The sequence below is a fragment of the Lethenteron reissneri genome, chromosome 17 (assembly GCF_015708825.2).
Source record: "Lethenteron reissneri isolate LAM-NWPU_2019-01 chromosome 17, ASM1570882v1, whole genome shotgun sequence".
Classification (NCBI taxonomy): Eukaryota; Metazoa; Chordata; class Hyperoartia; order Petromyzontiformes; family Petromyzontidae; genus Lethenteron; species Lethenteron reissneri.
In genome coordinates this window covers 8,784,704-8,800,439 of record NC_083795.1, presented here as the reverse complement: position 1 = coordinate 8,800,439, position 15,736 = coordinate 8,784,704, and the positions used below count along the sequence as shown (strand labels likewise).

The window sequence follows — 15,736 nt, the reverse complement described above, 5'->3', positions numbered from 1 at the left end:
ATGATTAAAGGGAGATTATTAAAATATTGTGAAAAAAAATGCTTATTTTCATAAATCATAACCTTTAGTCAAATTAATGTACTGATCGTCCTATGAACCACTCAATGTAAATATTCCATAATTGTTTTTATTAGAAAGAACAAACATGATTGAACTTAATACTCTGAGGGAAGCTTCTATCTTTTACCTTTTTCAAAGTATTCAGATTTGAACATCATAAAATGCATATTTTTTCCTTAAAAACCGCTTGAATCCAAAATATCTCATAAACAATAAAAGATACAACAATGATTCTCACTTTATGCTGTTTAAAGCTCTATCAAAAAAAAAACACACAATCTTATATTTTGAACGGTTTCTGAATGTTTTTGTGGCACTTAAAACTTAGATTTGGGGCCTTAAAATGAAAAATCTCCCATTTTCAAATTGTTTCCTGTAGTTTGTGTCCTAACAGCTACCTATGTACCAAATTTCAGCTTTCTACCCTGTCAGGAAATACCCGAGAGGTTTTGAGACACAGATTAAGGTCTTTATTTATACAGATATATTACACAAACACACACCATTTCATGAACAATTGCACCATCTTTCCTGTTTGCCTGAGTACTGCACTTTCCAGAGAAAATATGTATTATTACCTCTAGGCGGGCACGATCCACATCTCTGGGTAGCTTGGAGCGCACTCTGTTGGTCACGAGGAGTGCCTCATATGGATACACCTATGGTAGAACGTTTATTATGTGAGCCATCAACATCCAGCCGGAGCTCTGATATGAATTCAGCACATTCACACTGCATATTACCCATATTTTTCCATGATTGTTTTTTAAAGTTAACCAAAACATGCTCAATAATTAAAGGCACACTTGTACATTTCCTGATCTATTCCACATCATGAAAATTTATACTGACTTTTACCAAATTGAATAAGAACTTCAAACACTAATTCCTTAAATGATTAAAGTAATACATGTAACACTCCCACTAACAGGCAACTACCGACCACCAAGCCAGTAAATAAAGGAATAGCAAGAAGATGCATTCATTGGTGTAAAGTTACCATAAATGCTGAGATTAGTGACCAAGGATTTTTAAAAACTGAAATGAATCAATATTCTGTGCAATACTGGAGTGCAAAAAAATATACAATCACTTTTTTTTATTTAGCAAAACTGTATTATTAATAACCAATGAACCCACACCCAACAAATGGCATAGCTTGGTCATCTGAGCACATTACAATACTTTACACCAATGAGGGAGGGTGCGCGATACAGATGCTGCACCTACCTTGTGCGCTAACAGAGAAGGCATGGAAACACCTTTCTCCATTCTGGGCACATGCATGACACCAGCATGCACTGGCTACAGGAAGACAAGACAAAGCCACGTGCAGCAGGGGAGCAGAGCAGCAGTCGAGCAGATACAACAAATTACAACAATAATTATAATTATGGCTGTAGCTAGCTTCGAGTACACCATCTTCCTCTGCCGAGTGATCACACAGAAGTGACGCCAACATCAGATTATAATCCAATTTGTCATGACAGTTTAGATATGACATTAATATTTTGGACCCAAGTGAACTTGGGATTCTAGATACAGCCATGAAAAGAAAAGGTAAAAAATATTCTCCCATGAAATGCAAAGGCCATGCATGAATATTGCATTCTGCAATGCCTTAAGGATTGGTGAACCTGAGCCAGGTTTCCAAATCAAATATATGTCCATTTGCAAAATCATAAATAGAATGCCAAAGAAACGGAAAGCATTGAAAGGTCTTTTCCACTTAACATTATCCCATGGAATGCTGTTAGGCAATGATAATTATTGCCACTGGTGTGTTTTTGCACACACTTGCACGCTATAGAAAGCATGCCCACTGCATATAGCTCCATGGGTTCACCTTAAGTGAACAGACCAAAAGAAACATATTTAGGAAAAGCTGTGAAAGGAACATGTCAGAAGAGAAAAGGCAGCGATGATGCAGTCTAACTGAATGACATTAAACGATAATCTTACCTTATATTCTGTAGTTGAACAACATGGAAAAACAAAACAAAATATGTAATGTTACATTTCACATTCACATGTGGGGAACGCACAACTAAATAATAAATAACGGAACATTGACAAAGGTTTGGCTTATGAAACTTCATTTTATCCACAATTGCATAAAAATATACAAAAAAAGACATGCTTGCCTCTGGTTCCCCAGCTGTCACTAAAGTTGTTGGATCCATACTGAGTGAAGTCCATTGACTGATGCTGCAAAAACACAAAAAAAATCTAAATTAAGAAATTGCATGGCACACTGCATTACTAAACAATGCATTGTATCCGACAAGAGACAAGGAATAAGGCAAGAGTGGTACCTGTCTGACGGCAGCTAAAAAGTTAACTTGGATGATGAGGACATAAATTAAGGAGAGGAAACCCCCATCGGAAGAAAGGTGATCAAAGCCCAAGAGGAAAGTCTAGAAGAAGGCGGTGGTTCGAAGTGGTGAGCCACGATAAAGGAAACCACTGGAGCTATGCACTTTTAAATCCAGATTGAAAACGAATTTCTTTAGAGCTGCGTTAATGTGTTTAGTTGTTGTCCTTCTCCCGCACCTCCGATTAGCACAGTTGACTAAGTACAATGCGAAAGAAGTTCAACATAAATCTTGACTTAAAGCTTTCGTGACTGCAGGAATTCATATTCTTTGGGACTTTCGGTAAAGTCACGTAGATAGGTTCAAATAAAATAACAAAAAACCAAAATCTGAGGTTTCGATCGCAATACAAGCCTTCATCATCTCCCTGATGACAAACGCTTGTGTCGCGATCGAATCGTCGTAGTTTTTTGTTATTTTCTTTGAACCTATCTACGTGACTTTACCGAAAGACCCAATCGAATACAAGTTCAGCATACATATAGACATAAATGACTCTGCAGTGGATGTGGAGATGGCCCAGGACAGGAATGAGTGGAGAAGGGCAACTTTAAGAGAGACTCCTCATCAGGGGGGAATAACTGAAATAGCAAACACTTAAGTGTCCGTATTATATTTCTAAGGGATTACATTTTTATACTCTCTATTGTTAAATGAACTGCACATTATTTCAATACTTTACCTGTCCAAACTCAAAGTAGTTGAGTGCAGCTAGGCCTGACGAGCCAAACCCAAGCGAGATGCAATAGCAGCAGGACATGCATGTGACAACCAATTACAACGCCAGGTACGTTTAACAGAGTGGGCATGCGCAAATAACAGCATCTAGATAGCCTTGAAATAAGTCGTAAAAAAAACCATTGTAATTCATAATATAGGTTTTTGGGTCACATCGCGTTATCTATAAATGTGTCGTAACCCTCCACCACCCGACACGGCCAAACAGTAAAAAATGTGTCACGTTTTTCAAAGGACAAAATAATTCACTTCTTTTTTTTTTATGCCGTTGATTCTCTCTACAGCACACCGGTGGGCTAAAGAAGTGAATTATTTTGTCCTTTGAAAAACGTGACACATTTTTTACTGTTTGGCCGTGTCGGGTGGTGGAGGGTTACGACACATTAATAAATAATGCGATCTGACCCAAAAACCTAGATTATGAATAATATTTGGTCGCGAAAGCCTATGTGTTAAATAGACATTGTAATGTTGAATTTGAATTGAATTTCAGATTTGAGCACATTAAATATTTACATGCAAATAGCTAGGCCCATTACTGATGTGTAGTTTTTCCCGGCTGTGCTGCATAGTTCTCAGATCGGGTTTCCGGGTTGTACCACGATGTCCAGCACACACTACGCTGAACAACACGTGGTGCAGCAGCACGAAAACAGAATCCAAGACCATTTTACACGCTTTTTAAAATATATAGCTGCACCTGAAATGAAAATACCTTATCACTAAGAATGCTTTCATTTCTTAAAGTAAAAAAATGGTGGAAACAACAGCATTGTTATCTTGTCTAACAAGGAAACATTTTGCATTACATAGGCAGCACCTACTACTACTACCACCACCTCCTACAAATGCTCTAATTACTCATGACAGGAAGCATCAGGGGGAAAACGTAGGAAAAAGTAAAAAAGGCACAGATGAACGTGAGGCCTCTCGAGCTGCTGTCCTTACCCTCTGAATTCCGTTTGTGCCGTAGCCCGGAAGGGATGCGGTCTTGGAGGGGTCTACAGTGGGCACACAGGCGAGGAAGCAGACAACATGATGAGGGGAAGGATAGTGGGGACAAATGCAGGGGGGTTCAAAGCCTCCAATGTTGTGCCCTTGGCACTGAGCTGTGGGGGTCCTGAGTGGAATGGACTTTTCCAAAAGCCTTTAAATATTTTCAGGTATTCTCCAGTACTTTAAACCAAAAAAGGCGAAATTTATTTACTGTGTAGATTTTTGTGGTTAAGCTGCAAAAGCTCTCTGATGTGCTTTTTGGATTATTCGGTACGATGTCTTACGTTTCATTCCACGTGCCGCGTACTTCTAGAAATTCTGGGACATAATGTTGAACTGCAGTACAAGCCAAAAAACTATTTGGAGAGCTTAACAATATTTTATGTTCCAGAGACATCCCACCTTTCATTGGGAAAAAGGACTGCTGAAGATGTGCTCAGTCAGGTAATTTCCAAGGGCACATGTTGCTCAATGCGCTACTCTGCCACAAGAGGGCAATCACTAAAAGCACAAACGCTTAATTGTGAATCCCTCCCTAGTTGGGACTAACCCAACAGGTACAAAATAAACACCCGTGTGTGTGTTTCTTTTCATGAGCTGTTAAGCAACGCATCTATGATCTACACAACTACATGTGCTGTGAACCTACCAGCTTCCCCAGAAGGCTGCACTGTCCGTGTGGGTGCTTACAAAACAGTTCCAACACAGAGAATACGTTTGAGTTTCACACACATTACGGGTGACCAACAGAGAAAACCTCGGACAACTGTGACAATGATGGAAAATTTGTTTCAAGAAAAAACTAAACATTAAGTAGATGTAAACCAGACTTTATAAGTGTACATACATTCATACATACAAGGAATTATGTTACACACCATGTTTTTTTTGTCCTACAGCATGTGTGCTGTGGCCAGTTAAAGAGTGTATAAATGTAACAAAACTAATTTCAGGCACACCAACAACATTACATATTATTTACAGAACTGTTAAAACAATTAAACGGTATTAGATGTAGCACAGCTTATTAATATATTATATATGGGAAAAACATGAAAATAGTTATATGTATTCTGCTCGTTTGCAAGGAGTGACATCTGTGACGTACAAAAATCAGGACAATTTCATGGGAAGAAAAGTATCTCTCAAGACCGGAAGAGACAATAGCTACACACAAATACATAATCGAGCAGTGTATTATTAAGCAACCGACAAAAAACTAAGAAATGTTAATGACCTGGGGACAGATTTTCCTCAAAATAGAGGATGATCCTGGGGAAATCAGGACTGGTGGGCAACCATATTCTTCACACGCATTTTACTTTCCTTAACAGCATCGCGGCTAAGAAGAGACGATTATTGATTACAGTTCGTCAAACTCACAGGCATTGAGGGAGGTGTCGTGGCGCTTGCCGAGAGGTGACAGCCTGCTGCCGGCAGTGGGACTGCGCGATACCAACAAGCCGTCCTGTATATCAGCTCCCTGGCCCTCCTTATCTTCCTTCAGAATCAGCTTGCCTAAGCCTGACTGCACCTGAAACACACACCGACACATCCACTTCAAAGCTTTACCCTTGACGCTGACACGTGAAGGTGAAACAGGCGAGTTGACGAGTAGACTAGACAGGAGGGCAACTTCATTCTAGATTTGAAGTTTTCGTGACTGCAGGGATCCATACTCTTTGGTTCTTTCGGTAAAGTCGCGTAGGTATAAAATATAACTACAGCAATAACATTTTTAGCTGAAGCTAAAAAAAATTATTGCTGTAGTTTTCATACCTGATGATGATTGCTTATGTTGCAATCGAAACGTCGTGATTTAATTTATTTTATATTTTATACCTACGTGACTTTACCGAAAGAACCAAAGAGTATAGGAGGGCAACAGCAAAGTTGTTATTAGCCTCTGGGCGAGATTTTGTCAAGGCACCGAAAGTGACAAGGTTACCTTGCCCAGCTCCTGCCCTTGTAGCTGCTTTCGCTTCTGTTTCTCTTCATCGTCCATGCTGGGCAAGGAAGGGGATTTCTTTCTCCATTCTGAACCTTTGCACACATTCAGAAACAAAGATACTCCACTTAGCCTTATAGATTATACGGGCAAGGGGTGATAGCAAGCATCTATTAATGCCGGAATGACCTTTACCAAACACCACCCGGACCATCATTCTCTCCCCAGTGCTGATGCTTTCACAATCCACCAAGTACGCAAATAAGACCGAGTCGACCTAGGGGAGGCCCAAGACAAGTCCTAATACTACTTGCCACTGACATTGTTCATGGTCAGGAATCGAACCCAAGTTACCAAGTTGTGTAGCTCTGTGTTAACTTCTGCACCACTCTGCTAACACTCTGCAATAACATTCACCCCTCATCTTCCTCCCTTCGCCCTGCCACCCCCACATAAGCACGTGCACACAGACAGCTTCTGTTAATCTTCCACAAGTGGCTCTTTGATGTTATGCTAGTATCAGTGATGCATGGAGAAGCTGGTTTGGTTTATGGCTCATGTGCAGTACGATGTACATTGTGTAACCATACGTGAAAATTCACAGACTTGTGTTGGCACGCACCTTCCATACTGTGCTCAGAGTTACCACCTCTGACATACAAAAAGACGGGACAGCCATGGGAATAAGAACACCTCACAATATCTGAAGAGTGGAGAACTACAAGTAAATGGACTATGATAAAACTGACAAAACCAGGTATAGTTAATGTCCAAAGAAACCTTACAAATCTCCCAGACCAACTGCCTAAAAAAAAAAAGAGAGGACGATGATGGGAAAACCAGGACAGGAGGCGACGCTGATAGGTGCTGCAGGTGTACGTACCAAGGGAGGCGGTGGATGGTGGACACGGCCAGTGCTCGCTCTCAATTTTGGCAGGGACCTCAGGATCGGGGGCCTGCGCTGCCGGGAACTTGGCCGACTGTATAATTTCCTCGCTTGTCTTACGCTTTGCAGCCATCGCAGCTGGATCTGTGTGATTTGGGGAGAAAAAAACCTCAAGCTCAGAAAATGCATGCTTTAGTGCGCTGGTCACGCATTTGGATATATTATTGTGACTGTTACAAGCATGACTCTAAAATAAAGCACCGTTTGATCTTCATCCACTTTATGCCAAATAAGTCAATCATATCTGTGAATGGATATGTTGCTAATAATCTTATGATACATTTTATTAACATTAATTAAATACAGCAGATTTTACATATAAAAAACTACAAGAAAATGGGCATAACAAATGTAACTGTATTAATGGCGTGGATAATAGAACTACGCATTTTTATAAAATGAAGAAACCAAAAACTTTAGAGTTGTTTAATATAAAAAAATAAAAAATCAGTATTATTAGGAGCAACCCATACTTACTTTGAAAAATGATGATCAGAGAGGTTAGCAGCCAGTTAATTGTTTAGAATTATGTAAGACAACACAAACAAAAAGAAAGTAGAAAGTCAAAATAAAAAGTGAAATGCAACCCGAAAACAATCATATTTAACACACACACAGTGCAACAAACAATAACTGTTATTAAAATGAAATCAACTCATATATCAGCAAAAATATTCCGACAGTATAGACCATGCAATTATTAAACAGTTTATTTGAGTAAGACAATTAGGAAAGATTGGTAAATTTTCATTTAAAAAAACACACTACCATCAACCATCATTAATCAATGTCGAACAGGTTAAAGCTTTACCGTGTTGTTTGTAGATTGGAGGCTTTTTGTAGATATTAAGTGAAGCATCTGTGAAGATAAATCAATTACGTTTAATAAAGTACACCAAGCATTGCTCTTGGAAGGGCGAGTAATAAATACAATTTCCGATTGAAATAATAATAAATAGTATTTATATTTGCACACAATAAGAAAAGCTAAACAAATTTGCAAATACAATCAATATGTTTTAACGTCGTTGTACATTGCATTGATGTACAGTTATTGTTGGAAAACTCACTCAACAATAGAATTTATACGAAATTGAAAGCTGAAACTTATTCAATTGAATTAATTATCTAAAGAGAAAACATGCAACAAACCACAAGACCAGAGCGACATCAATGGATGTAATGTGTTGCAAGAAGTGTTCTTTCATTTACACTGGACTGCCATTCCAATATTATAAAAGTGCACAAGAGACATCACAAAACACTATTAAAATGGAAGTTATAACACAAATGGAACAAGCCGTCGTCAGTTGTGGTTGGGGTCGAGTTTTTATGAATCTGATGACAGACATCTGGATAACATGGTGCTCGCAGATTCATTAGCCCTTTTTGACTTGATCCAAAAGCAACTCTTTAAGCCTTTGGTCATTTGCAGAAATGAAAAGACGGACGCACATGTGCTTGGAGGCGATGAATGGAACCCTGAAGTTTGAACACAGAGATGACTCTCTCTCTCTCTCTCTTCCCCCCCCCCCATCAGGCCCTGCAGTAGTTGGCCCTACCTGGAACGTGAAAGTGTTTGGGAGCCTGAGACAGTGTCGGAGTTTGGGGCCGGCTGTCGGACCAGAAGGGGAATGGTGAATTCCGCCCACTCATTGAGTCTGGCCCTTCGGCATCGACAGCACAGGAAGCAAATGAGAAGGTAAAGGGGGGGAAAAAAAATCGCCAACGCAACGGAAATCAAACAATAACGAAGTCAAGTTTTGAAAAAGGAGGGGAGGAAAAAGCATGCAAATAATGTCAAAGGCCGCTGCAAGATGTTAGTTAAGCAGAAACGAATTCAGAGAAAGGGGGTCTTCTCCAGTTGCTCATTTCCAGTGTTCCAAAAGATCACAGAAGTGCTATCAACGAGGAGTTGTTTTTTTGTGAAAGTTTTTTTTTTGCGTTCCCTAGTGCTTATCAACAGCACAACACTGCTCATTTCAGTCTAATCTATTCAATAAACAATCCAGCCAAGTGACAATGTTTCAGGTTGGAATTGAAACAGGGTGTTTGTGTTGAGGGTATAATGAGGAAAGAGACTACGTACGGTGCAATAACTCACCTACAGAAAGAGAAAAACAAATCTTTAAAAAAATGTTAAATTGTAATGAGGCTAAATTTGGGTTTGATAATGTATTTTGTTATTTATATTTGTATTGTGTAAAATATTTCAAGATTAAAACTTGATATTGGTATATACAAATTGGCCTCAAATGAGTCCATAAAAATAATATAATTTATGAATAATCTAAAACAAGCGAATTGAAGATCGTTAAAACAACGTGTCAGGCATTGAACAGTCAAGTAAACTCATGCGGGATATATCTGCACAGGGATAAAGCTGGGCACTCATGCTTTTCGTTTAAATGGCAGACGTGTGGCCAAGTGTTTTTTTTACAACTTGTGTGCAGACACCCTAAAAAGGGTAGCACATGCATTGGATTACAGACTGCAAATGCCGTTCGAAAAGTAACTGCATTGTGCTGCATTTGCTTCCCCTTACATCACGCCTAGAGTTTAGTATAAATACACATCGCCACTGCAAGTGTGTGTGCAAAACTGAAATTACGCCGAAAGCTCAGACACAGCAAAACTTTAAATTAGAGCCACTCGGGGGGATGAGTTGAACATTGCGTGCGGGGGTAGGGGGGGGGCAACCAATGCCAGAAACCTGCTCCCCTTACCTTTGATATTGGGCACATAGTTGTGTTTGTTGGGGGAAACGGGGCGGCTATTGATGGTGGTGGTGGAGTCAGTGTTGCTACTAACAGTACGTGACTGTGAGCGAGGCACACCGGATGACAGCGACTCTGCAAGCGATGACCATGCATGTGCACGGGACAAGAAAGAGATAAGCATGATTCTGCGGTCTTTATTTAAATTGCTTTGCTAAATATAAAGCAGAAGAGTCGAAATATGCAAAGCATCTTTTTCATGATTTTAAATCCTCTTTTATAGCGAAACAAAGGCTGGAAATTACTTATTGAGAGGCTTAAAATGACTTATGAAGAGGCTGGAAATTACTCAAATTAGAAATAACCCTTGATTTCCCTTGGTAAATGTGAGGCACAATGTGTTTTTAGTTATTAGGATGGGGTATTACAGTACAATGTGATTTATAAATCAACCAATGATTCACATACATCATCTAAAATTGACATGCTGAGCACAATGTAAGTGGTTATGCTTTCGTGAGTACCCAAAAATAAATATATATGTGTGTGGGGGGGTGATATATTTTTTTAACAAACAAAAAAAATCACAAGCTGCATTGGGTTCATTGCTGGAAACCAAAAAAACTGAGCGGCTTAAGGCGGTGATGGCACTCGTGGCAGCAGCTGGCAGTGACGTCGTATGGGATTAGACGACAGTTGCACTATCCCCCCCCCCCTGTTGAGGGGAGGGCGAGGACACCACCTACGTCACCACTGCTACAAAAACCTCACTTTGAGGAAGGGTGGGGGGGTCCGGGGGGGGGGGTCTGGGGGGGGGGGGAGGCTGGCAGCTCAGCACACAGAGGCTCTGCTGGAGCTGAGGAGGGAAACAAGAGTCGGACAAAGCACGCCTTGGCGAGAGAGACCGCGAGGCTCACCTGGGCGGTGGAAGTGCTGCGGGGAGCGTGCGGTGGGCGGCACGTAGTTGTGGCGGGCAAAGTGGGAGGCGTTGCCAGAGCTCTGGCTCAGGCGGCGCTCGCCGCGCTCCCTCCCATCCTGGTAGCTCTGCAAGGACACAACGCGGTTCGTAATGCGTGAGCTTAACCTACAGGGGAAAACATCAACAAATGTATTATTGTAAACGGACACAAACATTTATTTGGACTGCATTATTATTTTGAAATTGATACAATATGTTCAAATAAACTAAGTATATTTTAGTTGTTTAAGCAGCGACGGTTTATTGCACTGCGCTATGCACCCAGCGACCCGAGTTTGAGTCCTGGCCACGGTTAACAAGTAGCAGTGATGTCCGAATCGGCCTTGGGTGCTCTACCTTCACCAAGCCACAATGACTCACGGAGTGAAGTATAGTCCAATAAGTTCATGACCGAAAGGCATGGGGAGGCAATCATTCAGAAGTGGGTTGACAAAGGGCTGTGCACTGTGATTAGCAATTTTAATTCAAAAAATATTTACGGCATTTGCATTTACGCCGACACATTCACTAGTCAATTGTGTTATTTTACATCTACACATTAATCTTCAACCCAATAAATGTCAGGCTGCCAATACGTGAGAATTGGCTCTCATTAGTCAGCGGGCATCATAATCTATGCCCCTATTATTTAAACCAATAAAAATAAGCTTGAAAACAAATGCATATATTATACTGTACATGAAATATACACTCGCTTACTATACCATATATGCACTATGTATGTAAATATGAAGATTACATACAATGGACACACACAACAACCCTTGGCCAAAATGGATGACAAACATGTATATGGTGTGTACCAGCATTCCAGCCAGTACACTTTTTAAAAAATGCACAAATACAAAAACGACACACAGCCAGGTTTAGAAACCATACAATTATGCAACAGCACCAAATAACATGTTGCATCATGTGATACAGTAACCAGCAAACACAAATGTATGTATCTATGAACATACCGACACATACAATTGATATTTGTACACGCACAGCCCTTTGTTAATGCATTGTTGGATGAGGGCCTACCCATGCGGTGGAGCTTGTGGGGGGGTTATTTGATCATAAAGGTGGGAGCACAGAAGTACAACACTAGATTTTGTTGCACTGCTTTCCACCATGTATGCCCATAGAAGCCTATAACAACCTGTCTGTGCATGGTGGTCACCCATCTAAGCACTGTCCAGGCTCAATCCAACCTAGAAACTGATTTGGTCATAGGCAATTGATATTTAGGCTGGCCAAAACTGTAGGTGGTACATTTCTGTTTTTTTTAATTTAACATGTTTAAACCCCCTTTACCTCATAAGACGGGGTCGGAGAGATGGTCCGTGGGGAGAGCTGGCAGCAGTGACACAGAGAACACGTGTGTTAGACCAAAGCAGAACGGCAAAAATTAGTGAGGTGGTGCATCTATATCTGCAAGCCATTGTACACCCACCAGCCACACTCCAAAGTCGGGTTAGTGCAACGCTGAACACATTTTTTTTTCCCCCGAGTCATGAGTTCTGCACAACATTTGGGTTTGGCCAGTGCAGCAACTGTGGCTCATTTTGGCATTTGAAAAACTCCAACAAGTACTGCCGCAGTACCGATGAGTTGCCATGCAGCGTGGCCTGCAGTCAGGCAGTGTTTACATTCAACAGAGGCGTGCACAAAGCAACAGCCGCAGGTCACATTATAAATCAGCCAATGCTTTCTCATATATTTTGTAGCTCCGTTTCCTAAATCATACCTCCCCAACGCTCTGCCGTTCGCTAAGGCTGTAGCGTTCCTGGCGCTCGTCCAGGCCGTAGCTAAAGTACGGCTCGTACGTAATCATGTCCGGGCGCTCGATCTCATAAATGGCTTTGACTTTGGGGATGGCGGCCAGGTTCCTGTAATCCAGAATCTCATTGTCCACTTTGGCCTAAAGTAGGGGAAGAGGGAAGGAGGGGACGGGGGGGGGGGATCAAAGGGAAGACGAGGAGGGAATTGGGAAAGACCAGGAAAGGGTTAGGAACATTGGGTATGGGGGAGGGGATCAGGATGAAACAGGGGAAAATTAGGGAACAAGGCGCTACAACATTCTCGCAAAGAGACTTGGCTAATACCATCAGTGCAACATTCTGTAAACTGCATTGTGTGAGTGTACTATTTTTTATACACTACTCCAACATTTTCAAAAATTATTATTATAGCATAAATGGTCACACACAATGCAGAAGTCAGACAGTTTTAACTACTAGGATTGCCACCTCTGATATATTAAGAAAAAAACCCGGGACATATCATGGTGAGAAGAGCATCACAATACTGGAAGAGAGAATGATCGCATGTCAATCAGAATCAGAATATTTATTTATACTGAGAAACCCGATGAGCTATAAAGCTCTTATTCACAGATGTCCAGAAGGGGCGGCCAGAACATCACAACAACAAACAAAACAAAAACATCAAAGGCATCATCTTGAGCGGCGTATTGTTAAGCAAATTACTCAAATTTTGATTTAAAGCTTTCGTGACTGCAGGGATTCATCTTCTTGGTTCTTTCGGTAAAACGTCGTGAGAATTATTCTTTATTATGTAAAATTTGTATTACTTTATTATTTTATTACTTCCCTTCTACGTGACTTTACCGAAAGAACCAAGAAGACAAATTACTCCAAGCAACCATTTGAATGTCTTGGGAAGGGACTTGCAGATTTCCCAGGACAACCAACTCAACTAAAGGACGATCCTGGGAAAACCAGGACAAGTGGCAACCCTATCGAGTACCGACATTGCACTGCTCAAAGCATTTTCTACAAAGGCACCTAACGCCCCAGGCCAACGTTAAAGCTGCCACAGCAACAAGGGGCCATGTGGGACTCACATATATGGTGTGCCCAGGAGAGCCGAGGCTGGAGCCTGGTCGCGAGGAGATGCTCTCCGATGAAGACCGGGTAGGCTGTTGGGGGGGACACACAGCGAGAAGCGATTGCATTACACGGAGCCGCGTGCCATCATCATTCTTTTATGAGCTGCACACAAGTGAACGGAATGATCCCTCAACGGAAATATAACATTTAACAAAAATCTAATGCCACACGGGCATACATCACAAGGAGAAAAAGAAAGACTGATAAAAAACAAAAAAAACGTGTGTTCTGGAAAGTATAAGAACAAGCATTGATTAATATATGATAGAAGTATAGATATTACGTTGTTAAAGATATGTTCTTCAAAGAGAATTCTATTGGCAACAATTGTGGTGATATCTATTGTAAACAGCGTAATGAAATGCATAGCTCGTAGTTTAAACTGTTCTGCAGGTTTGCTTGATGCTCAGCTTGAAACCAACTTGTTTTACATCATGTGATCAGACAATATTAAATTACTTTTTACAAAACCATCATGTAATATGAATTCATAAAAGACTATATGGTACTATAAACAGCCATCACTTAAAATGTACAAATATGTTATTGTTTCAAACCACAAACATAATTTCCACTTAAACATAGTATAGCATTAATAAAACTCAGCTCTGAACAAAATACACCTTTATACAGATGTGTAAAGACATTACTGTAAAAATACATGATATAACAGGACATTTAAAGTCCACCGATAGGATCACAAATACAAGAATCAATTGCTAAAAATATGCGTTTGTGTCTTAAATAAACCGGGAAACAACACACAGTAAATATGAATATATTCTCAAACACAAACTAATTCAGTCTTATAGCTGGATGACTTAGAATTTTAATGAACTTAAAAAACATGTCAAAATATGTGGCTCAAATTAATTGCATTTTCAAGTGATGTATACGCAAGTGTGAGTAAGAACCATCCTCGCCATGTTAGAAACATTGTGATATACAGGTCAAATTTTTGTCTGGAGTGAACACATTTTTTTTATCATAAAGGTATTAATGTGCGCAATGAACTCGCAACGCGTTAAGAATCGTATAAGTTGTTAACGTGATATGTTGCGTAAATACCATCGTTAAAAAAAAATCATACGGTAGCCAACATTAGAAAAATAATGAAGTTCAAGCTTGTCACCCACAGAGGGCGGACGAGACCAAGTCAAAATGAGCCTTGGAGAGAAAAAAAACATCCAGTAGGTGTCGCGTGTCTTGCTTGTCAAGCCAAGAGATGGGTGAGTTAAGACGTGAGGAATGGGGCGAGTGAAGGAAATTAGCAGTGAAATAACCCACGCATTAAGGCCCAGCCGGACAGCATGGAAGCAGACAAACCTTTGGGCTGAAGCGCCAGCGAGGCTGGGGAGAGAGCTTCTACAGGCAGAAGGTACATGGCATCAGAGACAGCCAGACAGTAGGGCAGATTGGGTGTCAGAAGTCCTTTGCGATGTTGTGGGCGTTTGCATTCAAATTGTCACCGATGACTATATTCTACAGATGTTGCCACTGTTGAGCTGTATGACCTCATGGATTGTGAGATGCTATATTGAGCCCTGTAATTTACCGCGTAATTTGCACGTTTTAATGAAATGTGACACAGGTGGGATTTTGTCATTGAGGCACACTGCTCACAACGCGACCACAACGGTTCACGACCGCACGGTTGGTAAAAGAAAATGTATTACCTTTAGTTTCTCCTCCGCCCTTTCTGCCCGCTTACACTCCGGGTGCCAGATGGAAGAGCCTTACATACAACACAAACGCAATAAATAATGTCAACGTTTTCCACCAACACAAAACAACCCCCTTATTCGTACCATCAGCACCATTCCAAAGAGAACATGCCCAACATTGCGGGAGAATCGTGTCCGCCACTCAACGCCGAGAGCGATCGGACTCACCTTGCATGAACATCTCTTCCCCCTCGGAGAACATCTGCTTGCACCTGACGCATCGTGCGCAGCTCGGGTGGTAGTGTTTCTCCCCTGCCTGCGTGGACAAGCGGAGAGAGAGGGAGAGACGGAGCGTGACGTTAGCCACGTCACCCGTGTGTGTTAGGTCACTGACGGCCGTCAACCCAACTGGT

The 15,736-nt window shown here is 41.0% G+C and overlaps 1 protein-coding gene across 16 annotated transcripts in view; it reads right to left on the bottom strand.

Moving 5' to 3' along the window:
• LOC133343436 (actin-binding LIM protein 1-like) overlaps positions 1-15,736 on the bottom strand; it is a 91,120-nt gene that overhangs the window by 3,550 nt on the left and 71,834 nt on the right. For 6 of the 16 annotated variants that reach the window (XM_061553043.1, XM_061553049.1, XM_061553044.1 and 3 more), the window contains 15 exons: positions 15,552-15,639; positions 15,336-15,394; positions 13,614-13,688; positions 12,495-12,668; positions 12,062-12,100; positions 10,698-10,824; positions 9,790-9,915; positions 8,626-8,730; positions 7,875-7,922; positions 7,001-7,147; positions 6,118-6,212; positions 5,553-5,703; positions 4,819-4,854; positions 4,122-4,174; positions 2,146-2,268 (listed from right to left, as the gene is read on the bottom strand). In XM_061553043.1, the coding sequence (XP_061409027.1) occupies positions 2,161-2,268; positions 4,122-4,174; positions 4,819-4,854; positions 5,553-5,703; positions 6,118-6,212; positions 7,001-7,147; positions 7,875-7,922; positions 8,626-8,730; positions 9,790-9,915; positions 10,698-10,824; positions 12,062-12,100; positions 12,495-12,668; positions 13,614-13,688; positions 15,336-15,394; positions 15,552-15,639 (1,431 nt within the window). In that variant the 3' untranslated portion in view covers positions 2,146-2,160. Of the gene's footprint in view, positions 1-638; positions 720-2,022; positions 2,031-2,139; positions 2,269-4,121; positions 4,175-4,818; positions 4,855-5,552; positions 5,704-6,117; positions 6,213-7,000; positions 7,148-7,874; positions 7,923-8,625; positions 8,731-9,789; positions 9,916-10,697; positions 10,825-12,061; positions 12,101-12,494; positions 12,669-13,613; positions 13,689-15,335; positions 15,395-15,551; positions 15,640-15,736 lie in introns of those variants that run through there. The other 10 variants (XM_061553052.1, XM_061553036.1, XM_061553039.1 and 7 more) reach the window with 10 other exon arrangements.